This window comes from Scyliorhinus torazame, chromosome 27 (assembly GCF_047496885.1).
Source record: "Scyliorhinus torazame isolate Kashiwa2021f chromosome 27, sScyTor2.1, whole genome shotgun sequence".
Taxonomy (NCBI): Eukaryota; Metazoa; Chordata; class Chondrichthyes; order Carcharhiniformes; family Scyliorhinidae; genus Scyliorhinus; species Scyliorhinus torazame.
The window spans coordinates 8,389,031-8,414,475 of NC_092733.1; the positions used below are offsets into that span (position 1 = coordinate 8,389,031).

At 54.0% G+C, this 25,445-nt stretch overlaps 1 protein-coding gene across 3 annotated transcripts; it reads right to left on the reverse strand.

The window, feature by feature from the left end:
• Nucleotides 1–1,032: 1,032 nt before the first annotated feature.
• On the reverse strand, nt 1,033–24,817 carry LOC140403180 (deoxyribonuclease-2-alpha-like). 3 transcript variants are annotated; one of them, XM_072490902.1, is made up of 7 exons: nt 24,704–24,817; nt 23,580–23,692; nt 9,975–10,140; nt 6,085–6,160; nt 4,154–4,315; nt 3,073–3,270; nt 1,033–2,292 (listed from the first exon to the last, which is right to left on the reverse strand). In XM_072490902.1, exons 2-7 carry the CDS (start codon nt 23,690–23,692, stop codon nt 1,919–1,921), a joined length of 1,089 nt encoding a protein of 362 aa, XP_072347003.1. In that variant the 5' UTR covers nt 24,704–24,817; the 3' UTR covers nt 1,033–1,918. The 3 variants fall into 3 exon arrangements, with proteins under 3 accessions (XP_072347003.1, XP_072347004.1, XP_072347005.1); XM_072490903.1 differs by lacking the exon at nt 23,580–23,692 and having other exon boundaries at nt 24,704–24,814; XM_072490904.1 differs by lacking the exons at nt 23,580–23,692; nt 24,704–24,817 and adding an exon at nt 17,620–17,750.
• Nucleotides 24,818–25,445: the final 628 nt, after the last annotated feature.

A 25,445-nucleotide genomic window follows, 5' to 3' on the forward strand; every position in this document is an offset into this window, starting at 1 on the left:
GACGACACCACAGGGCTAAGCGGGCGTACCTAACCGGGGAGAATGGGAGGGGGTGATCGCCAGGGCCCTTAAGCAGTCCCCCACATAGACGACGTCCTCCACCTGTACCCATTCTGACCCCCTCCCCCCACCACCGTCACACCTTTTCCATATTTGCTGTCCAGTAATAATATAGCAGGTTTGGGAGCACCATGCATCCCCCCCTCAGTCCCCTCTGCAAAAGAAAGCCCTCTAAATCCTGGGCGTCTTGCCTGTCCACACAAAGTCCGAGATTAACTGATCTACCCTCCGAAAGAACACCTTTGGAAAGACTATTGGGAATTTCAGTTTTGATCCTGGCAAACAGAGACAGGTGTAGCTGCTCCCTGTCTCCTCCGAGTTTCTCTGCAGAAAGCCTGCAGGTGCTGTGTTTCTGAAAAACAGAGGCCTGGACGAATCTATTTGCAGGTCAACCAGTGCAGGCTGCAAACCCAGACCAGAACCTGCTACTCTCTCTCCGGAAAGGCTGTGACTGCTGCACTTCTGAAGTTGCAGAGAACCTGGATGAATTAATCTACAGTGACATTAACCTGCGACTCGCCGTGAAGAGACGGTGGGCATGCTAAAAACCGTCATCGGAAGCAAAGACTCTTTATTTTCCTTTTGCTTATTATTTTTACCCCTTTCCATCCCTCTGTGTTTGTCTGCCGTGTGCTAGTGTGGAGGGTAAATTAAAGTGGGGAATTAGAAATTTGTTAATCGTTAACCAGTCGTATTTGCTGCATATTTGGTTACAGTTCTTGTTATAGATAAACAGTAATTGTATTTAAACATACAAACCTGGTCACTGTAATTATTGGGCAGCCATGGCCGAAGATTTGGGGTATTTTTCTAAGAATTATTGGTTAATTCACTTGCGTTGTGACTCTGGGACAAGTGGAGCTGGAATGGACCGTGCACTGTCCCAGGGCATCCTGGCAGATAGAAAGCCTGATTCTGTGACACTTAATTTATAGGAGGTTATACAAATAAAACCAGGCCAGAAACGATATATTAGGTCCAATGACAGGTTAAAAACGGGATTTATTGTGTTACACAGCATCGCCAGGTTACAATTTACCCAGCGTTCAGTAAAGGACATTCAGTGCTACAAATTAAACAGTATATTTGTGGGTTCCACGTGGTCAGGAAGATCCAAAGCAATGACCCGGATTAGCCATTACACCACAGCAGGAATACCACCATTAACCTCAGCCACACGGCAAAGGATGGACCAGCAAGTCAGTAGTTCGAAGCTCCATAGGCCGCAGGATTTCCAGTGCGTTCCCTGGACACACCGACACACTTCGGTGGGCTGAATCTGGGCAATCCTTTCAACACAATAAGGTTTCAGAACTCCATACTAGGGAAAGGAACCAAAGGAAAACTAACTGGTGCATTTACATAGCGCCTTTCGTAACCTGAGAGGGCTTTACAGGAGTTTTGAAGCCTGGGCCCTGCTGTAATGTAGGAATCTCAGCAGGCAAATTGCACCCACAGCAATCTCCCGGAAACATCACTGATTATACAATCTGCTTGAATGATATTGATTGAGGAATACCTACAGGACACACCACTAGGGCCAGCTCCTCTGGCTCCTTATCCAAATAGTGGCCAGAGGATCTTTCACGGGCTTCTGAGGGAGTCTCGGGGCCTCGGTTTGAATTCCCATCCATAAGGCGGGTCCAAAGGAAAATTTCGGGATTAACCGTTTGAAGCAAACCTTGGCAAGGCCTGGAAATGACTCGGGAGCACTCCGAATGGGATTCCGGCCTATCGCCGGTTATCAAAATGGTTTCTGGACACAAATTTACAAACAAAATTCTAAACGTGGCCTGACAAAAGCGAAGGAAAGTTAGCGGCTCCAGATTTACCCCGAAACCTCCATCGGAACCCCAGCTCAGACAGGACTCCGTTCCTTCTCACTGCAAGAACACGCACAGAACTCGCAGGATGCAACCAGACTCGAGAAAGAGTCCCAGACGACTGGGTCATCAGTGCAGACAGTTCCACCTCCGCGGTGCTCCTGTGCCTCATCTCGGTTGATGTCACCGATGCAAGTCCACTTCGCGCCTGCCCCCGGAATGGTCACGCACCATTTCGAGTGGTCCATGTGAGTATCGAAGCGGATCTTGGCGCCGAATGTGATATTTCTCACGTTGTACACCGCGTACGTCATGCTGCAGTTGGATCGGAGAGTGTGTACAGAGTTTGGCCATGTCTGAACAAACAGGTCACTCTGAAAGGCTTCTGCTACCCAGCCAGCGTACAAATCTGCAACGCAAGAAGATATCAAGGAAGCAATGATCAATAAGATCTCTATCCCTTCCATCCCAATCAGCAACATTCAATTGCCACCATTAAATCCGGTTCGGAATTCAAGGGAAGCATCATGAGCAGAGAGTGGTGAGAATTCAGCAGATTCAATAGGGTGACACAGCGGTTAGCCCTGCTGCCTCACAGCGCCCGGGTTCAATTCCGGCCTTAGGTGACTATCTGTGTGGAGTTTGCACGTTCTTCCCCGTGTCTGCGTGGGTTTCCTCCGGGTGCTCCGGTTTCCTCCCACAGCCCAAAGATGTGCCGATTAGGTGGTTTGGCCGTGATAAATTGCCTCTTAGTGTCTAGAAGGTTTGGTGGGGTTATGGGGATGGGGCGAGGGAGTGGGCCTCGGTAGGGTTTTCTTTCGGAGGGTCGATGGAGACCCGATGGGCCGAATGGCATCCAGTCCCATGCTGTTGTCCTCACTTTGCAGCATGAACCAGCGTTCCAGCTAACTGGGCTAAATGCAGTTCCCCACAGTCCTGACAATTTTATTTTCAAATATATATCCAATTAACTTACAAAAGTTGCTGTTGAACCCGCTTCCAATTGGATGGAACAAATCCAAGTAGTGTGGCATCGAAAGTGCCTGTCAACTGGGAGCGTTTGCAAGTCAGGAAATGCCCGAGATTAATTTGCAGAAAGCAGATTCAGGGATCAGACTGAGCGAGAGAGAGAGCGAGGGAGAGAGAGAGAACGAAGAGGGGGACAGTGCCAACGGGGGAAAGCTGTTACCATCTCCAAATTTCCTGTATTTTGCAAAACTGGTGAAGTGTTTTCCTGCTGCCGATGTGAGGGTGACCTCGTTCTTCCAGGGGGGGCCCTGCACCCGTTTGCCAGCCGCTGCCCTGGTCATGTTCACCAGGTCTAAATCGAAGGGGTGCGGCAGCGAATGAGCGTAGACGTGAGGGTTGTTGTACAACAACTGCGTACCTACAAGAGGCAACATAGCGGGGTTAGACCTTTCAGGAAACTTTAACAACGAATCCTTCAAAGACTTGAAATAAAACAAATTCAAGACCAATCATAAAGCAAGAGACACGTGGAAAAAAACAAATGGGAGTTGATTTTTCTCTCTCTCGAAGGTTGGAGTTTCGCAGATGTCCGGTATCTTCCGTAGTCTTCAGAAACAGGCCATTCGGCCCAACTGTTCTATGCTGGCTGTTTATGCTCTACAAAAGCCTTCATCTCAAACTATCAGCACATCTTTCTAATCCTTTCTCCTTCCTGTGCTTATCCAGATTCCCCATAAATACATTGACACTATTCACCTCGACCACTCCCTGGGCCCGTGAGTTCCACAGTCTCACCACTCTCTGGGTGCCCTTGATCAACCTCACTACTAAATCATCTAGCCACATCACCACAGGCACTGTAAGGTCAGCTGATCCAAGACCTCGTGGGCCCACCTGTGCCCAGCCAATCAACAGTGATTCAGAGTAAGAATTCAGGCTGATTTCCTGTTGTTTAAATGCTCCTCTCCCTAGTTACCAGTGCATCGCTATCGTAACCAAGATCAGGCGACTCACAGATCAGGGAACCGAAAGGGGCTGGTTTGGCACAGGGCTAAATCGCTGGCTTTGAAAGCAGACCAAGGCAGGCCAGCAGCACGGTTCAATTCCCGTATCAGCCTCCCCGAACAGGCGCCGGAATGTGGCGACTAGGGGCTTTTCACAGTAACTTCATTTGAAGCCGACTTGTGGCAATAAGCAATTTTCATTTCATTTTCAATCTGGGGCCTCCCCACCCGGTGCATTCACCAACACAGCCAACGAGGGGCTTAGCAGGGGGGGGAAAAAGCAACATTTGCTCTCACCAATATCCTTGAACTGGGAGTACAGGTAGGTCACACAGAGGAGGGATTGGCCATTTCTCTCTCCGCTGTGAGGCCACGTGTAAAGTTGGCCAGCTTTGGCTGGGAAGTGTGGGGTGCTGTGAACCAACCAGAAGCCTTGTTTCTGATCCAGAAGGACAACGCCTGCATTTAGGAGGGAAATAAACAAACAAAATGTAAACATTCCAGCGGCCGTATATTCTTCCAACTCGCACGTTGTGGATAAGTGAGACAAGACAAAGCTTTCACATCCCGCCAATGAATTCCTGATTCAATGGGGCACCAAAAGGCGATGGGCAGAAGGGGGTTCTGGCTATTTGTGCTGGCAGGTTTTGCAGCGGCGAGGGTGCGTTCAACAGGGAACCCCGCTAGAAGATCCCGCTGCCAAACCATCTCCCTCCTCCGCTGCAGAATACACCCCAGAGGGGGCAGGGAAATCCCACCCCATCGGTAACACATGGAACACAACCAGAATATGCATTTATTGAGCATCTTTAATGGATTAAAATGCCCCAAGGTGCATCAGAGGAGCATTGTCAAATAAAATTGGACATTGTGCTGCAGAAGGTGACAGGACAGGTTTAAGAGTGATTATCCTCGGCTTTATTAAGGGACATATAGAGTATTAGAGCAAGACACTAATTTAGCCTGAGCTGGAGTATTGTGTCCACACTTTAGGAAGGATGTGATGGCACTGGAAAGCATGCGCAAAAGATTCCTGTGAATGATTCTAGGGATGAGGAACTTCAAGTTACAAAGATGGTTTGCAGAAATTGTTTTCTTTGGGCAAAAGGAGGCCGAGAGGAGACTTGATCGAGGTTTTCAAAATCATGAGGGCTCTGGGCAGAATAGATGGAGGAGAAACGGTTCGGGAACGGGTCAAGATCAAGGGGGATGGGGGGGTTGGGGGGTGGGCACAGATTTACAGTAAAGCAAAAGCAACAGGAGGAAAAGATTTTTCACGCAGCGAGTGGTTAAGTTCTGGAATGCACTGCCTGGGAGTGTGGAGGAGGCAGGTTCGATCGAGGCATTCAAAAAGGAGTTAGACGGTTATCTGAAATGGAAGAATGTGCAGGGTTACGGGGAGAAGGTGGGGGGGGGGAATAGCACAGGACCAGTTGCACATTTGGAGAGCCAGTGTCAATGCGATGGGTCGAATGACCTCTTTCTCTGCTGTACCGAGGAGCAGATATTTAGGACGAATAGCCAGAGGGGGGTTGTGAGAAGAGACGGGAGAGGACGAGAGGGAGTTCCGGAGTTTGGGGCCTCAGCACAGTTACCACAGTAACAATGGAGGAGCAGGGGAGATCAGGGCGATGCACAAGAAGTCAAGATTGGAAGATTGTAGAGTTCTCGGAGGATTGTAGAGATGGAGGTGGTTAGAGAGATAAAGAGCACAAAAATGAGAATTTTAAATTTGGGTCGTTGTTGGTTAGAAGGCCAGCGAGTGATGGATGGATGAAACTTTGTTACAAGTAAGGATAAAGTTTTGGGTGAACTTCGGTTTGGAGATTGCCGAAAGGGAATGGAGCAGTGAGGTATCAAAATAAAGGATACATGTTTCAGCAGTGGAGTAGGGACAGGGTCAGAACTGGAGGCAAGTGGCCATGGGAATCATAGAATCCCTACAGGGCAGAAGGAGGCAATTCGGCCCATCGAGTCTGGGCCCACCCTCCGAAAGAGGTCCAATCCTCCATCCTATTCCCGTAACCTTTTACGGGGGCACCTTTTACAAAAACCCATAAAACAATCGCATATCTCAGAGACACAGGGCAGTCAAGAAGTGGAAAATAACAGCCCTGTGATCCAGCCCATTTTAAACAAGCTTGCTAACTATCACAATTTTACGTTTGGAGACGCCTATGACCCGGAGCATAATTAACAACCACCACGGCACAGTCGATGACCATCACCTTTAGTATGACCACCATAACTTTCAGAGTCGGCAGGGGTCTGGTCGTTGTAGAGCACATATGCCACATCGTCATTCTGGGAACACAATATAGAGAGTGAATGTAGAAATGCTTCCAACTGCTTCTTATTGCCTCAAATTCTGGAAACCCCACCTCGCCAACTTGCTTTCTTCAACACAACCAAGTGATACGATACAGACAGTGCTCCCTGCCCAACACAGCTACACATTGTCTGAACACAGTCACTGTATTTACAGCTCTGTAGTTCCAAAGAGAGAACATTATTGCCATAGCTCCCACAGAATTCCCAACCACTCTGTGCCAGGCAATCCAAACCGAGCGATGCCAGAGCTATTACAGAAACATACATAGAAAATAGATGCAGGAGGAGGCCATTCGGCCCTTCGAGCCTGCTCCGCCATTCATTATGATTGAGTTCAATACCCACCTTCCCCCCCATATCCCTTGATCCCTTTTGCCCCAAGAGCTGTATCTAATTCCTACTTGAAATTACACAATGTTTTGGCTTCAACTATTTTCTGTGGTAGCGAATTCCACAGATTCACCGCTCTCTGGGTGAAGAAATTTCTCCTCACCTCAGTCCTAAAAGGTTTACCCTTTATCCACAAACTATGGCCTCTAGTTCTGGACTCCCTCACCAACGGGAACATTCTTTTTGAATCTACCCTGTCTAATCCTGTTAGTATTTTGTAAGTTTCAATGAGATCCCCACTCACTCTTCTATACTCCAATGAATATAATCCTAACTGACTTAGTCTCTCCTCATATGACAGTCCCGCCATCCCTGGAATCAGTCTGGTAAACCTTCGCTGCACTCCCTCGAGAGCAAGAACATCCTTCCTCAGATAAGGACACCAAAACTGCCCACAATACTCCAGGTGTGGCCTCACCAACGCCCTATACAATTGCAGTAAAACATCTGTTCCTATACTCGAATCCTATCGCTATGAAGGCCAACACACCATTTGCCTTCTTTACTGCCTGCTGCACCTGCACGCTTACTTTCAGCGACTGATGCACGAGGACACCAAGGTCTCGCTGAGTATCCCGCCTCTCTCAATTTACAATCATTCAATAATAATCTGCCTTCCTATTTTTGCTACCGAAGCGGATAACCTTACATTTCTCTACATTCTACTGTATCTGCCATGCACCTGCCCACTCCCTCAGCCTGTCCAAATCCCGCTGAAGCATCTCTGCATCCTCCTCACAGCTCACCCTCCCACCCAACTTTATATCATCTGCAAATTTGAAAATACTACATTTAGTTCCCTCGTCCAAATCATTAATATATAACGTGAACAGGGCAGCACGGTGGCGCAGTGGTTAGCACCGGGACTGCAACGCTGAGGACCCGGGTTCGAATCCCAGCCCTGGGTCACTCTTCGTGTGGAGTTTGCACATTCTCCCAGTGTCTGCATGGGTTTCATCCCCACATCCCAAAGATGTACAGATTAGGTGGATTGGCCACGCTAAATTGCCCCTTAATTGGAAAAAAATATATATAATTGGGTACTCTAAATTTATTTTTTAAAAACATATATATAATGTGAACAGTTGGGGTCCCAGCACAGGTCCCTGCGGTACCCCACTAGTCACTGCCTGCCAATCAGAAAAAGACCCATTTATTCCAACTTTTGCTTCCTGTCTGTTAATCAGCTTTCTATCCATCTGAATAACTGCCCGTAATCCCATACACTTTGGGGGCGATTCTCCGATATGGAGCCCAAGTGTTCGCACCATCGTGAACACCGTCGCGTTTCACGACCGCGCGAACCGGGCCCGGGTACGACCGATTCTGGCCCCAATAGAGGTCCAGCACGGTGCTGGAGCGGAGAGAGAGGCCAGCCCGCCGATCGGTGGGCCCCGATCGCGGGCCAGACCCCATTGGAGGCCCCCCTACCCCCCCGGTGAAGGAGACCCCCTCCCCACAGGCCGCCCCCCCCCCCCCCGACCGTTCCCGCAGAGTTCCCGCCAGCAGCGACCAGAGGCGAACTGCGCCGGCGGGACTCTTGTCGTATTGGTGCGACCGCTCGGCCCATCCAGGCCGGAGAATCGGCGGCCCCACCGATTCCAGCGGCCCGTGGCCGGCGCCGTGCCAAATGCGCACCTCGGAGAATCGCGCGCCGGCGCCGGGGCATCGTGGCGCGGTTGCGCCAGTTCTCCAGCCCGGCGCAGGCTCGGAGAATCGCCCCCTTTAACTTTACATAGTAATCTGCTATGTGAGACCTTGTCGAAAGCTTTCTGAAAGTATAAATAAACCACATCCACCGGTTCTCCCTGGTCAAATCTACTCGTTACATCTTCAAAGAATTCTAGTAGATTTGTAAATCCATGCTGACTTTGTCCGATTATACTACTGTACTATGAAATCCTTGATAATGGACTCTAGCAACTTCCTGATGACTGATGTTAGACTCACTGGTCTATAGTTCCCGGTATTCTCTCTACCTCCCTTTGTGAATAGTGGGGTTATATTAACTACCCACCAATCTTTTCGAATCATTCCAGAGTCCAAAGAATTTTGGAAAATGACCCCCATGGATCTACTATTTCTAGAGTTCGACAAGGAAGTCCAAGTTGCATAGACTAGGCTTGTATTCTCTGGATCCCATAGAATCCCGACATGGCCTCCAGGCCATTCGGCCCATCGAGTCTGTACTGACCCTCTGAAAGAGCGCAGTACCTAGGCCCACTCCCCTCCCGTATCCCCATAACCCCACCGAACCTGCACATCTTTGGACTGTGGGAGGAAACCGGAGCACCCGGAGGAAACCCACGCACACACGGGGAGAACGTGCAAACTCCACACTGACAGTCACCCAAGGCTGGAATCGAACCCCGGACCCTGATGCTGTGAGGTGGCAGTGCTAACCACTGTGTCACCGTGCTGCCTCCTCTGGTGGGGGGAGTCCTTGAAATGAGCGGCAGGCAGTTCAGGGGTGACTCGGGAAGCACCAGCTCACACAGCGGGAATAGAAATCTGGATTGCTCCCTCGCCACTAAAAAGGTGTTAAGACCGGAGGTCAATTGAAAATTTAAACATTGGGATTGATTTGTTTTTTGCTCTGTAAGCACATTAAGGAACAGGGAACTAAGGCAGTTGGGTGGGGTTAAGATACAGATCAGGCACGGGATCCAGAAGATGATGGGGGAAGAAAAATACTTTGGTCAGCAACTTTATTAAGGTTGTAAAACCATGAGCCATTCTTTCAGATCTCAACCACTAGCTTCGAGGTGTCAGGGTAACTTGTAGCAGATTACAGATTGTGCTTTGGATGTTCACCAACCTACTTAAATATTACAGAGCACGGGATCACTGCTCAGTGATCACTGCACCAGCCCAGTGTCCCTGACCATGGTCCCGAGCCCTCAGGCACCCTCAGACCAGCCCACGACACTGAAGACATGCTGGATCAATCAAACTAATAAGGCCCCAAGGTTTCGGCCCCCATAAGATTGTCCCTCCTGGGGCAACAACCGCCCAGCTCCCCTCCCTATGCCGGCTTCAGCTACTGTAGGAGTACCACATCATCGAATGATCCAGCACAGAAAGAGGCCATTCAGTCCATTGTAGGAGTGGCACCTCATTTGAAAAACATAATCAATGTGTCCCGCTCGCCCTGCTTTTTCCAAATTACCCTCCGAAGTTCAATTTGTGCAACGACATTTGCAGCATTTGGATCGGAGGGGAGAACACATTTGAGGGGTGGTGGGGGAATTGTATAATGTTATGGGGCAGCCTTCGGAGATATTCCACTACATGGATCTGTGATATTGAGAAGTCCTTCACATGTGCCCCACATGGTCAATAAAGCGTTTCAACATCTACTTGCAGATTTCAGTGAGTCACTCGCCTTTTCAATTACCTGATATTTGGCTTTTTTGTAGTATTGCTGAAGAGTCGCTCCCACAGCACACGTGGTATCATTTATTGAGTGTTTCCCTGCTCTCCAGCCATTGGTTGAAGCGTCCATGTACTTGTATCCTAAGCCAGTTTTATTGACGTGTTTAGGCAACTTGTAAATAATGAACCTGGAAGTAGAGGGGTTAGGGGAAGGAAACAAGAAGTTAACAATGAAGGCAGTGTGGGAGAAAAGGGAACACTGTCCCATAATGTGGTCTGGGTAGGCCCAAATCAACCACTCCTGGTGGATAGGAGGCCGCAACACAATATTCCCACTCACTCAGGTTCAAGTAGCTCGACATCATCTGGGACAAAGTAGCCCGTTTAATCCATCACTTTAGCGTCTAGTTTAGCTATAGGGGCTGGTTTAGCACAATGAGCTAAACAGCTGGCTTGTAATGCAGTACAATGCCAGCAGCGCGGGTTCAATTCCCGTACCGGCCTCCCCGAACAGGCGCCGAAATGTGGCGACTAGGGGCTTTTCACAGTAACTTCATTGACGCCTACTTGTGACAATAAGCGATTATTATTATAGACACTCAGTACCATTTACAAGGTGAACTGCAGGAACTCGCCAAGGCTCCTTCAACAGCACCTTCCAAACCCATGATCTCTACCACCCCCCCCCACCAAGCTCCACAACATCCCGACTTGGAAATATATCGGCGTTCCTTCACTGGATCAAAATCCTGGAACTCCCTACCTTTTTTTAAAAAGTTCCAATTAAGGGGCAATTTAGCATGGCCAATCCGTCTTTGGGTTGTGGGGGTGAAACCCACGTAGACATGAAGAGGATGTGCAAACTCCACACAGACAGTGACCTGGGGCCGGGATCGAACCCGGGTCCTCAGTGCTGTGAGGCAGCAGTGTTAACCACTGTGCCACCGTGCCGCCCGGAACTCCCTCCCTAACAGCACCGTGGGTGTACCTGTACCACACAGACTGCCACTGTTCAAGAAGGCAGCTCACCACCATCTTCTCAAGGGGCAACCAGGCAAGGGCAATAAATATGGCCACGCCAACGAAGCCCGCATTCCATAAACAGATTTTAAAGCATCAATCTTATTCAGAAGGGGAAGGTTCCCTCAGTGTGCTCTGTTCGAGAATGGAAATATATGCTGATTACAACCAGTTCTGCATGAGAAATTCACAGCGCCAGGGTCCCAGGTTCGATTCCCGGCTTGGAGTCTGCACGTTCCCCCAGTGTCTGCGTGGGTTTCCTCCGGGTGCTCCGGTTTCCTCGCAAAGATGTGCAGGTTAGGTGGATTGGCCATGCTAAATTGACCCTTAGTGTCCAAAGAAATGGTTAGGTGGGGTTGCGGGGATAGGGTGGAGGTGTGGGCTTAAGTAGGGTTCTCTTTCCAAGGGCCGGTGCAGACTCGATGGGCTGAATGGCCTCCTTCTGCACTGTAAATTCTATGATTCTATGACTCCAGGTCCTAGAGACTTAACCATATGACTTTAAATGGTGAATCGGAAAGTTAATTAACCATTAAAAAGGTCGCACATCAGAATAAAAAGCTAAAGTGTCAATTAACAGCAAAAAGCAGCAATTAACAGTGATTAGAAAAAGCTTGTCAAACCGCTGTCACGAGAGGACATAATTTAAAGGTGATTGGAGGAAGGTATAGGGGAGATGTCAGAGGTCGGTTCTTTACACAGAGAGTGGTGGGTGTGTGGAATGCACTGCCAGCAGAGGGGGTGGAGTCAGTGTCATTTGGGACATTTAAGCGACTCTTCGACAGGCACATGGCCAGCAGTAAATTGAAGGGGCGTAGGTGAGGTTGATCTTAGATTCGGATAAATGGTCGGCGCAACATCGTGGGCTATGTTCTATGTAAACATCTCTCGTTTGTCCCGGTCTCCCAAAATGGCTTCTCGAGTCGCCTGTTGAAAGCCCACTTTAACCAACTGTTGGTAAACAGCCAATTGGGCTAGAACTTGTCAAGAAGAGAATACAAGCCTAGTCTATGCAACTTAGACTTCCTTGTCGAACTTATTTTGAGGTGGGCGAAGTATCCGCCAATAATTGGCTAACACCGCTGCCTGTCATTTAAAGTCGAGATATCTTGAACCTCAGTCAAGGTGAACAAGTCATGTTATTTTTGTTTCCTGAGGAGGATACAAGCTGATTATTCCCAGTGTTGTAAGAATCTGTATTAATAATCAAGTGTTAACAATGTGTTTATAATTATAAGTTAAAAATGTTTGAGCCCCCCCCCCCCCGCCCCCACGCGCTGGTGGATGGAGAGGACCAGGAGCTGAGCCAGCAGACGCGCGACCCCGGGGGAAAAGGTCGAGAAGGTCCGGGAGGACAAAATGGCGGGCGGAGAGGATCGGGAGGTGTGGGCCCAGTGGGCCAGAGAACAGCAGGAGCTCCTTAAAAACTGCTTCATGGAACTGAAAACGGAGATGCTGGCCTCCATGGAGAGAATTGTGGTGACCCAGAAGGCTCAGGAGATCAAGGAGGTGAGGAGGAAGGTGGCGGAGAACGAGGACGAGATCCTGGGCCTGGCGGTGAAGGTGGAGGCGCACGAGGCGCTCCATAACAGATGGCAGGAGAGGCTGGATGGCCTTGAGTGCAGATCTCGGAGCCACAATCTGTGGATCCTGAGCCTTCCTGAAGGAGCTGAGGGGGCGGACGCGAGCACGTACGTGGCCACAATGTTGGGGACGCTGATGGGTGCGGGGGGCCTTCCCGCGGCCCTTGGAGCTGGATGGGGCGCACAGTGTTCTCGCCAGAAAGCCGAGGGTAAACGAGCCACTGAGGGCGATGGTGATACGGTTTCAGCGCTTGGCAGACCGGGAGCGAGTCCTGCGGTGGGCGAAGAAAGAGCGGAGCAGTAAGTGGGAGAATGGCGAGATCCGAATTTCCCAGGACCTGGGAGCTGAGCTGGCGAGGAGGCGTGCAGGGTTTAACCGGGCGAAGGCGGTCCTCTACGGTGAAGGGGTGAAGTTTGGGCTCCTGCACCCGGCGAGACTGTGGGTAACATACCAGGACAGGCAACACTATTTTGATACCCCAGACGAGACGTGGTCGTTCATCAGGCAGGAGGCGCTGGACCTGAACTAAGGGACTGTTGTATGGGGGTGAAATGTGCGGGTGGGGAGGGACCGAGAGGAGGACGGCAGGTAAAGCATAAGTTTATGGGCATGTCTGCCCTCGTTTGGTTGGGGTTTTGTTGTTTGTTTTGCTTGTTTTCCAGGTGTTTTGTTTTCCAGGTGTTCGGTGCTAGGGGGTGGGAAACGCCCGGGACGGGCTGTCCGGCGCACGGGGAGGTCCCAGATGGCGCTTGCCCCTCTACCCTGCGGGGGGGGGGGATGCTTGGCCGGGGGGGGGGGCTGCTTTGCTGACTGAAGGGGAGCCAGGTGAGGGGTATGGATGGAGAGTCGGGCGAGGGGGCCGCCGGGGGGAGAGCTGGAGGAGGGAGGCGGGGGCACGCGGTTGGCCGAAAAAGGGAGATGGCTAGTCGGCGGGATGGGGGGGGGGGGGGGGGGGGGTTACCCCCCCCCCCCCCGAACCAGGCTGATCACGTGGAACGTGAGGGGGCTGAATGGGTCGGTCAAGTGGTCCCGCGTGTTCTCGTATTTGAAGGGGTTGAAGGTAGACGTGGCCATGTTGCAAGAGGCGCACTTAAAGCTCGCGGACCAGACGAGGCTAAGGAAAGGATGGGTGGGGCGGGTGTTTCACTCGGGGTTAGACTCAAAGACCAGAGGAGTGGCTATTTTGGTCAGTAAACGAGTGGCATTTGAGGCGGGGAGCATTGTGGCGGACAAGGGGGGCAGGTATATATTGGTGAGTGGAAGGTGCAAGGGGCTCGGGTGGTGTTAGTGAATGTATATGCCCCGAACTGGGACGATGCGGACTTTATGAGGCGCGTGTTGGGTAGGATCCCGGACTTGGAGACAAGTCACCTGATTTTGAGAGGGGACTTTAATACGGTCTAGGATCCAAGCTTGGATCGTTCCAGGTCCGGAACGGGAAAGAGGCCGGCGGAGGCCAGGGCCTTGTGGGAGTTCATGGGCCAGATGGGGGGAGTGGGCCCCTGGAGGTTTACGCGGCCAAGGGCGAAGGAGTTTTCCATTTTCTCCCATGTCCATAAAGTCTATTCACGAATAGACTTCTTTGTGTTGAGTAGGGCGTTAATCCCGAGGGTGGAGGGGGTAGAATACTCGGCCATTGCGGTCTCGGACAATGCCCCGCACTGGGTGGACCTGCGACTGGGGGTGGAACGGGGTCAGCGCCCTCTCTGGCGACTGGACGTGGGGCTGCTGGCGGACGAAGAGGTGTGCGGGCGGATAAGGAGGAGTATTGACAATTATGTGGGAGCGAATGACACAGGAGAGGTGACGGTGGCACTGGTTTGGGAGGCTTTGAAGGCGGTCATTCGGGGAGAGTTAATCTCCATTAGGTCCCACAGAGAGAAGAAGGAGAGGGCGGAGAGGCAGAGACTGGTGGGAGAAATACTCAGGGTAGATAGGAGGTACGCAGAGACCCCAGAGGGGGGACTGTTGAACGAGCGCCGGAAATTACAGGCAGAGTTTGACCTGCTGTCCACGGGGAAGGCGGAGGTGCAGCTGAGGAAAGCGAAGGGGGCAGTGTGTGAGTATGGGGAGAAGGCGAGCAGGATGCTGGCGCACCAGCTGCGCAGGAGGGAGGCGGCCAGAGAGATTGGGGGAGTGCGGGATAGGGAAGGCAACATGGTGCTGAGCCTAGAGAGGGTCAATGAAGTCTTCAGGGAGTTCTACGTGAGGTTCTATGAGTCGGACCCCCCCGGGGAGGGGGATGGGATGAGGCGGTTCATGGACCGGTTGAGGTTCCCAAGGGTGGAGGCAGAGCGGGTGCAGGGACTGGGGCCCCCGATTGGGTTGGAGGAGGTAGTCAGGGGGCTGGCAGGCATGCAGACGGGCAAGGCCCCGGGCCCGGACGGCTTCCCCGCAGAAGTTTATAAGAAGTCTCGGAGCTGCTGAGCCCGCTCCTGATGAGAACCTTCAATGAGGCAAAGGAGAAAGGGACCCTCCCTCCGACAATGTCGCAGGCATTGATTTCGCTTATCCTGAAGGAGAAGGATCCGCTTCAGTGTGGGTCCCACAGGCCGATATCGCTCCTGAACGTGGATGCCAAGCTGTTGGCAAAAGTTCTGGCCACCAGAATAGAGGACTGTGTCCCGGGAGCGACTGGGGAGGACCAGACGGGGTTTGTTAAGGGCAGGCAGCTGAACACGAACGTGAGGAGGCTCCTGAATATTATCATGATGCCCTCGGAGGAGGGGGGGGGGGCGGGATGGTGGCTGCGATGGACGCGGAGAAGGCCTTTGACAGGGTGGAGTGGGAGTATCTGTGGGCCATTGAGCCATTGGCCATCGCGCTCAGGACTTCGGGGGATTGGAGGGGACTGGTACGCTGAGGGGTGGAGCACCGGGTCTCCCTCTACGCGGATGACCTGCTGTTGTATATTTTGGACCCGTTAGAGGGGATGGGGGAGGTCATGCGGATCCTGGGGGACTTTGGGAGGTTCTCGGGGTTTGAGTTGAATGTGGGGAAGAGTGAGCTGTTCGTGGTCCACGGTAGGGGCCAGGAGGAGAGACTGAGGGAGCTCCCGCTCAGGATAGTGGAGAGGAGCTTTCGGTACTTGGGGATACAAGTGGGCAGGAACTGGGATGCCCTGCACAGGCTCAACTTAACCCGGCTCGTGGAGCAGATACAGGGAGAATTTAAAAGGTGGGATATGCTCCCGCTTTCCTTGGCGAGATGGGTGCAGACTGTGAAGATGACAGTTCTCCCCAGGCTCCTTTTCGTGTTTCAGTGCCTCCCCATTTTCATCCCCAAGTCCTTTTTCAAGCGGGTGAATAGGATTGTTACAGGATTTGTGTGGGCGAATAAAACCCCGCGAGTCAAAAGGGTGCTCTTGGAGCGTAGCCGGGGGGGGAGAGAGGAGGAGGACTGGCTCTGCCGAACTTCTGCGGTTATTACTGGGCGGCCAATGTGGCCATGATCAGGAAATGGATGATGGAGGAGGGGGGGGGGGGGGGGGGGGGGGGGGGGGTTGGAGGCGGCGTCGTGTAGAGGCACCAGTCTAGGGGCACTTGTTACGGCTCCGCTGCCGTTCTCGCCGGCGCGATACACCACTAGTCCGGTGGTGACGGTGGCACTGAGGATCTGGGGGCAGTGGAGGAGACACAGGGGAGAGGAGGGGGCCTCGGTGTGGACCCCGATACGGAATAACCACAGATTTGCTCCGGGTAGGTTGGATGGGAGATACCAAGGCTGGTATAGGGCAGGTATTAGGAGGATGGGGGACCTGTTTATAGATGGGACTTTCCCTAGCATGCAGCCGCTGGAGGAGAAGTTCGGCCTGCCCCCGGGGAATGTGTTCAGGTACCTCCAGGTTCGGGACTTTCTTAGAAAACAGGTGGGGACATTTCCGCTGCTGCTCCCGCATAGGATCCAGGACAGGGTGGTGTCTGGCATCTGGGTAGGGGAGGGGAAGGTGTCGGACATATATCAGGAGCTGCAGGAGGTGGAGGAAGCCTCAGTGGAGTTGAAGGGCAAGTGGGAGGAGGAGCTGGGTGAGGAGCTGGATGAGGGCCTGTGGGCCGATGCCCTGGGCAGGGTGAACTCCTCCTCATCATGTGCCAGGCTCAGTTTAATTCAGTTTAAGGTGGTGCATCGGGCGCACATATAACGGCAGCAAGAATGAGTAAGTTTTTTGGGGTGGCGGACAGGTGCCCGAGATGTGCAGGGAGTCCGGCGAACCATGCCCATATGTTTTGGACATGCCCGGCGCTTAAAGAATTCTGGCAGGGGTTTGCGAGGGTGATGTCTAGGATTTTGAACACTCCGGTGAAGGCGAGTCCAACAGTAGCGATATTTGGGGTGTCGGAGGATCCGGGAGTGCAGGAAGCGAAAGAGGCCGAGGTCCTGGCCTTTGCCTCCCTGGTAGCCCGGAGACGGATCTTGCTAATGTGGAGGGACTCGAATCCCCTGAGTGTGGAGACCTGGGTTAGCGACAAGGCGGGGTTCCTCAGCCTGGAGCGAATAAAGTTCGCCTTGAGAGGGTCCTTGATGGGGTTCTCCCGGCGGTGGCAACCTTTCCTTGACTTTCTAGGGGAGCAGTAAGTGTCAGCAGCAGCAGCATCCTGGGGGGGAGGGGCGGGGGGGGGGGGGCGGGTTCAGGTGGGGGTACTGTTGATATAATGTGAGTTGGGCATGGACTTGGAGACAAAACACACCTTGTTCTGTTTTAAAAAATTAATCTGTTGTGTAAGTAGTTTCACTGTAAGCTTTGGGATATGTTGATTGTTATTTTTTATTATTATCTGTATTTCTATTTTTGTTATGTAAAAACGCCCATTGGAAAAACTTTAATAAAACATTTTTTTTTTTTTTAAATGGCTATCAATTTGAGCACAAATGCTTACGAGCACATTAATTCACACCACAAAATGATAGTCACGTTAAACTTATTGATTTCGAAACTATCAACAAACTTCTGCTTTTTAAAAAAAAGTTTCACTGTCATGATTTCCTTTGATTGCTCGATCCCATTCAGAAAACATTATTTCCTGACACCAGTGGATTTCTTAAAAGAAAAAAAAACACCTCACCTCGGAGCCTCATCGATGGGTTAGGGGTTGAGGAGGAAGTTTAGGGGAAAGATACCAGTTGTTGGATGAAACAAAAGATTAGTGCAGCTAGTTCACCCTCTGGTCGTCACGTGAATGGTTCACTGATTAGCACATTGATGGTGTCAGCAGGGGTGGCGCTCCCTCATCCGACGCACCAAGGTGACATTGAGGGGCCTTTGACCCTCAGAAAACAGCGCGATCGTTATAACAAATACATATTTTTAACATTAGTAGCTTAAACAAGCACCAGCCCTGTAGATCAACACGCAAAGACTGGGAAAAGACTGCTTTGCTTTGACCACGTGGAATTCGCTGGGGGCGTTGGAGAATAGAGTGTACAAGACAAATGCAAGGTCCGTCTTTTCCCTCAACTTGAAAACCAATGCTGTACAACACTTCAATCAGTTTTATCCCCTCACTCTTATCTGCTTGAACAGCTCTTACTATCGTAGACGTGACCAAGTCACCCATATGTTACACATCTGATTCAATATCTCCTATTATAATGGGTGCTTCCACCCCACCTCCCCTGCTCCTTCTACTGGTGTCAGTAAGGGAGGTCGCTGGCTTTGAAAGCAGCCCAAGTCAGGCCAGCAGCACGGTTCAATTCCCGTACCAGCCTCCCCGAACAGGGACCGGAATGTGGCGACTCGGGGCTTTTCACAGTAACTTCAGTTGAAGCCGACTCGTGACAATAAGCGATTTTCATTTCATTTCATTCCATTGTTTCTTTGAGGGAGGGTATTATGGCCTTTGGAACCAATGCTGGTAGGTCGAGTTAAGATCAGCCACCGTTCCAGTGAATCATTCTATTGAGTGGTGGAACAGGTTTGAGGGGCTGAATGGTTGTTCTGAGACTATTCGAAAGTTGATAGCTGGTGAAAACAGGCTGGACAGTGGCTTTTCAGAAATAGCTTTATTTCCCTCTCTTTCTCTCACTTTAAGGAATTCTCTAAGCACCTCCTGGAGATGGCACAAGTACGGCTCAGTCAAGATCGATTGTTAGTATCGGAGTCACCCAGCGAGGGGTAAATCTCCCCCGAGCACAAGTCTTGTTGCTTGCTTCTCTAAATAAAAACTGTCTGGTGAAGCTACTGAGATACATGAGACAAGCAATGAAGTGACTTAATGGACCAGGTGCAATCAGAAGTTTGGGTATGTATCTCTTGGGGGTATTTAGGCAACTGGATGGGAAGACATAATGCACAAGTGACTGGCAGGCGTTTCCCACTATTCCCAATTTATAAATGGACAATCAGAGGAAAGAAGCACGGATCAAGTGAGGAGACTCTGAGGTTGCTAGCTTCAGCTTCCCAACCTGAACATCCTAAAGACATGGGAGAGATCAACGGACAGTAAACCTCCGCACGTATCATGGGTCATGGGCTGGATTCTCGTTCAGCGACGGGGCGGAAAATCCAAATTCCCAACAGAATCGGGGGAGGTGCTGCTTTTGCGATGCTCCGCCCCCTCCAAAGCGGCGTACTCACAGAGTACGCCTCGCCACATCTCCACGGCCGTAGCCCATTGCCTGAGGGACGCCCCACGATGTTCCGCCCCGCCCAGCCGTGTTCCCGACGGCGCCGGTCGTGCGTGGTCTCACCCGTAGGCGGCTGTGGACTCAGTCCAACGCCACGACAGTCAGAGGAGGGCCGATCCGCGGGCAGGGGGGGGGGCATTATTCAGGGCTGGGGGCACTGTGGTGGGGCGGCCGGGGGCGCGCGAGCCGGCCGAAGGGGAGGACTATTGCGCTGGCCGGGTCCGCGAGTGGTATCTGCCAGGAAGCAGGACGTGGCCGCTGCAGTCCGCCGGCGTGTACACGTGCAGCCTCGGACCCGGCAATTCCCAGGCCGCCGGCGTGTACACGTGCAGCCTCGGACCCGGCAATTCCCAGGCCGCCGTGTACACGTGCAGCCTCGGACCCGGCAATTCCCAGGCCGCCGTGTACACGTGCAGCCACGGACCCAGCAATTCCCAGGCCGCCGTGTACACGTGCAGCCTCGGACCCGGCAATTCCCAGGCCGCCGGTGTGTACACGTGCAGCCACGGACCCGGCAATTCCCAGGCCGCCGGCGTGTACACGTGCAGCCACGGACCCGGCAATTCCCAGGCCGCCGCCGTGTACACATGCAGCCTCGGACCCGGCAATTCCCAAACCGCCGCCGTGTACACGTGCAGCCACGGACCCGGCAATTCCCAGGCCGCCGCCGTGTACACATGCAGCCTCGGACCCGGCAATTCCCAGACCGCCGCCGTGTACACGTGCAGCCACGGACCCGGCAATTCCCAGGCCGTCGGCGTGTACACGTGCAGCCACGGACCCGGCAATTCCCAGGCCGCCGCCGTGTACACGTGCAGCGACGGACCCAGCAATTCCCAGGCTGCCAGCGTGTACACGTGCAGCCACGGACCCGGCAATTCCCAGGCTACCAGCGTGTATACGTGCAGCCACGGACCCGGCAATTCCCAGGCCGCCGGCGTGTACACGTGCAGCCATGGACTCGTCAATTCCCAGACCGCCGCCGTGTACACATGCAGCCACGGACCCGGCAATTCCCAGGCCGCCGCCGTGTACACGTGCAGCCTCGGACCCGGCAATTCCCAGGCTGCCAGCGTGTACACGTGCAGCCACGGACCCGGCAATTCCCAGGCTGCCAGCGTGTACACGTGCAGCCACGGACCCGGCAATTCCCAGGCCGCCGGCGTGTACACGTGCAGCCACGGACCCGGCAATTCCCAGGCTGCCAGCGTGTACACGTGCAGCCACGGACCCGGCAATTCCCAGGCTGCCGGCGTGTACACGTGCAGCCACGGACCCGGCAATTCCCAGGCCGCCAGCGTGTACACGTGCAGCCACGGACCCGGCAATTCCCAGGCCGCCGCCGTGTACACGTGCAGCCACGGACCCGGCAATTCCCAGGCCGTCGGCGTGTACACGTGCAGCCACGGACCCGGCAATTCCCAGGCCGCCGCCGTGTACACGTGCAGCGACGGACCCGGCAATTCCCAGGCCGTCGCCGTGTACACGTGCAGCCACGGACCCGGCAATTCCCAGACCGCCGCCGTGTACACGTGCAGCCACGGACCCAGCAATTCCCAGGCCGCCGCTGTGTACACGTGCAGCCACGGACCCGGCAATTCCCAGGCCGTCGGCGTGTACACGTGCAGCCACGGACCCGGCAATTCCCAGGCCGCCGCCGTGTACACGTGCAGCGACGGACCCGGCAATTCCCAGGCCGCCAGCGTGTACACGTGCAGCCACGGACCCGGCAATTCCCAGGCCGCCGCCGTGTACACGTGCAGCCTCGGACCCGGCAATTCCCAGGCCGCCGGCGTGTACACGTGCAGCCTCGGACCCAGCAATTCCCAGGCCGCCGCCGTGTACACGTGCAGCCACGGACCCGGCAATTCCCAGGCCGCCGGCGTGTACACGTGCAGCCACGGACCCGGCAATTCCCAGACCGCCGGCGTGTACACGTGCAGCCACGGACCCGGCAATTCCCAGGCCGCCGGCGTGTACACGTGCAGCCTCGGACCCGGCAATTCCCAGGCCGCCGCCGTGTACACGTGCAGCCTCGGACCCGGCAATTCCCTGGCCGCCGCCGTGTACACGTGCAGCCTCGGACCCGGCAATTCCCAGGCCGCCGCCGTGTACACGTGCAGCCTCGGACCCGGCAATTCTCAGGCTGTCGCTGTGTACACGTGCAGCCACGGACCCGGCAATTCCCAGACCGCCGCCGTGTACACGTGCAGCCTCGGACCCGGCAATTCCCAGGCCGCCGCCGTGTACACGTGCAGCCTCGGACCCGGCAATTCCCAGACCGCCGCCGTGTACACGTGCAGCCACGGACCCAGCAATTCCCAGGCCGCCGCTGTGTACACGTGCAGCCTCGGACCCGGCAATTCCCAGGCCGTCGCCGTGTACACGTGCAGCCTCGGACCCGGCAATTCCCAGACCGCCGCCGTGTACACGTGCAGCCACGGACCCAGCAATTCCCAGGCCGCCGCTGTGTACACGTGCAGCCTCGGACCCGGCAATTCCCAGGCCGTCGCCGTGTACACGTGCAGCCTCGGACCCGGCAATTCCCAGGCCGCCGCCGTGTACACGTGCAGCCACGGACCCGGCAATTCCCAGACCGCCGCCGTGTACACGTGCAGCCTCGGACCCGGCAATTCTCAGGCCGTCGCTGTGTACACGTGCAGCCACGGACCCGGCAATTCCCAGGCCGCCGCCGTGTACACGTGCAGCCTCGGACCCGGCAATTCCCAGGCCGTCGGCGTGTACACGTGCAGCCACGGACCCGGCAATTCCCAGGCCGCCGTGTACACGTGCAGCCACGGACCCGGCAATTCCCAGACCGCTGCCGTGTACACGTGCAGCCTCGGACCCGGCAATTCCCAGGCCGCTGCCGTGTACACGTGCAGCCTCGGACCCGGCAATTCCCAGGCCGCCGCCGTGTACACGTGCAGCCACGGACCCGGCAATTCCCAGACCGCCGCCGTGTACACGTGCAGCCTCGGACCCGGCAATTCCCAGACCGCCGCCGTGTACACGTGCAGCCTCGGACCCGGCAATTCCCAGACCGCCGCCGTGTACACGTGCAGCCACGGACCCGGCAATTCCCAGACCGCCGCCGTGTACACGTGCAGCCTCGGACCCGGCAATTCCCAGACCGCCGCCGTGTACACGTGCAGCCACGGACCCGGCAATTCCCAGACCGCCGCCGTGTACACGTGCAGCCTTGGACCCGGCAATTCCCAGACCGCCGCCGTGTACACGTGCAGCCACGGACCCGGCAATTCCCAGGCCGCCGCCGTGTACACGTGCAGCCTCGGACCCGGCAATTCCCAGGCCGCCGGTGTGTACACGTGCAGCCTCGGACCCGGCAATTCCCAGGCCGCCGCCGTGTACACGTGCAGCCACGGACCCGGCAATTCCCAGGCCGCCGCCGGCGTGTACACGTGCAGCCTCGGACCCAGCAATTCCCAGACCGCCGCCATGTACACGTGCAGCGACGGACCCGGCAATTCCCAGACCGCCGCCGTGTACACGTGCAGCCACGGACCCGGCAATTCCCAGACCGCCGCCGTGTACACGTGCAGCGACGGACCCGGCAATTCCCAGACCGCCGCCGTGTACACGTGCAGCCTCGGACCCGGCAATTCCCAGGCCGCCGCCGTGTACACGTGCAGCCTCGGACCCGGCAATTCCCAGGCCGTCGCCGTGTACACGTGCAGCCTCGGACCCGGCAATTCCCAGACCGCCGCCGTGTACACGTGCAGCCACGGACCCGGCAATTCCCAGGCCGTCGCCGTGTACACGTGCAGCCTCGGACCCAGCAATTCCCAGACCGCCGCCGTGTACACGTGCAGCGACGGACCCGGCAATTCCCAGACCGCCGCCGTGTACACGTGCAGCCACGGACCCGGCAATTCCCAGACCGCCGCCGTGTACACGTGCAGCCTCGGACCCGGCAATTCCCAGGCCGCCGGCGTGTACACGTGCAGCGACGGACCCGGCAATTCCCAGACCGCCGCCGTGTACACGTGCAGCCACGGACCCGGCAATTCCCAGACCGCCGCCGTGTACACGTGCAGCCTCGGACCCGGCAATTCCCAGACCGCCGCCGTGTACACGTGCAGCCTCGGACCCGGCAATTCCCAAACTGCAACAGTTTTCCTAAAACGCCACCGTTCCCACACCGGCGTGGGGGGGACACAGTCGCCAAACCGGTCAATCCAGCCCCATATGTATGTGTTGTATTCGAATTTTCCCTTCTCAACATCGCACTTTAAATCTTCAAACTAAACCACTTTGGACTCCTCAGCTCTCCTGGGTGATGTGTTGCCCCTGATCGAATCGCAATTTCCTGGTGCTTACAGCTCAGGCTTTAGTTGAACAAGTTACCGGGTGCGAATGGCAAATGCCTCAAACTTACCAATCAACGGGCTGCCCGTCGTCGTCGTAACAGGACATGTCAGCGATCACGGAAGACGCGAAACAGGCGACAATCAGAGGAGCGAGCGCGTGCCAACAATCGGACTTCAGCATCTGAAAAACAATGAGAATGTGCGGCGGGGGGGGCACTGTCACCGCATGGACCACAATGGTTCAGGCGGAAGGGGGCTCACACCCACCTTCACAAGGTCAACCGGGGGTGGGCACTAGATGCCAGACTCGTCAGTGATACCCATAACCCAAGAACAGACTCTTTAACAAATTGGCGGAGGCATAAACTTACAAGGATGTTAATGTTTTTTAAAATAATTATTTTATTGACTCGGCCAGCATTCATTCTCCACCCTGATCTGAGTGGTGTGGTGAACGGCCTTCTTGAGCCAATGTAGGTACACCCACCGTGCTGTTAGGGAGGGTTTCCAGGATTTTGCCCCAGCGACAGCGAAGGAACGGTTTTATATTTCCCAGTCAGGGCGGTGAGTGACTTGGAGGGGAACCTCCAGGTGGTGGGGTTCCCAGGTATCTGCTGCTCTTGTCCTTCTGGGTGGGCGAGCGTGTGGATTTGGAATTGTGTAACCATGACCTTCCCTCGGCAGTGTCGTGTGATAACTGCTCAAACCAGATAAATGCCAAGTGCTGGAAAATAAAAGTACGCAAAGGCCTAGGGTACAGCCAAACCAATCAGTCTCCCCCCCAACCCAACCCCCCCCCCAACTTCATACACATCACTGACCAGCACACAGCATCTCTCCAGGAGCAAGGTGACTGAGTCTCAACGTATTGCTAAGTATTAGGCACCGATTATGGGGATTCAAAGACAGTCGCGCCAGATCAGAACTTTAATCAATGTGTGCAAGTTCATTTCCAACACAGAAATAGAGGAAAAAGTAATGGGGGGCTGAGTAACTGGAAGGCAGGAATCAATGAGACCATCTCAACAATAAGTTCAGATTGTATCATTAAAGGACCAAGGAAATCCCACCAGTCCTCCACTGGATCCGAAAATAAAATTGAGACAAAACCACATCCATCCAGTTTCTCTGCTGGAGCTGCCTGAACAAGGGGAGACCCAGACCCAGACCCAGACCCTCTCCCCATACTCACACTGACTTAACTCTGGGCTGCTGCTGTGCTTCCACTGTGACAGCTGCCCTGTCCTATCAGCAGCCGCTCATGTCGCAACTGTAACCGGCTCGATCCCTTTCCTGGTATAACCACTTTGCCCAGCCCACTGAGTCACAGGACAAAGAATTGCCTCCAGAATTGCTGTTTGGAAGAGTCCATTTAAAGTTTGCAGGGGGGTGGTGGGGTTTGGAACCAGGTGAAACTTAGCAGCATTAACCAAGACAATTAAAGATGTTTCGCCCCCAGTTTAGGGATTTCCCCAGCTCGTCCTTTCTCATACACTTCACTCTGACTCTTTATCAGAACAAAACCTTTCAGAATACCAACCATTGTTTCCAGAGCAGAGAAAATTCTCAAAGTGTGTGTCTGAGTGAGTGTGACTCTGATGTGTATGTGTGTCTGAGTGAGTGTGACTCTGATGTGTGTGAATGAGTGTGTGTCTCTGAGTGTGACTGAGTGAGTGAGTGTGTGTCTGAGTGAGTGTGTGTCTGAGTGAGTGTGACTCTGATGTGTGTCTGAGTGAGTGTGTGTCTGAGTGAGTGTGACTCTGATGTGAGTGTGTGTCTGAGTGAGTGTGTCTGAGTGAGTGTGACTCTGATGTGTGTGTGTGTCTGAGTGAGTGTGTGTCTGAGTGAGTGTGACTCTGATGTGTGTGTGTGACTGATGAGTGTGTGTCTGAGTGAGTGTGTGTCTGAGTGAGTGTGACTGATGTGTGTCTGAG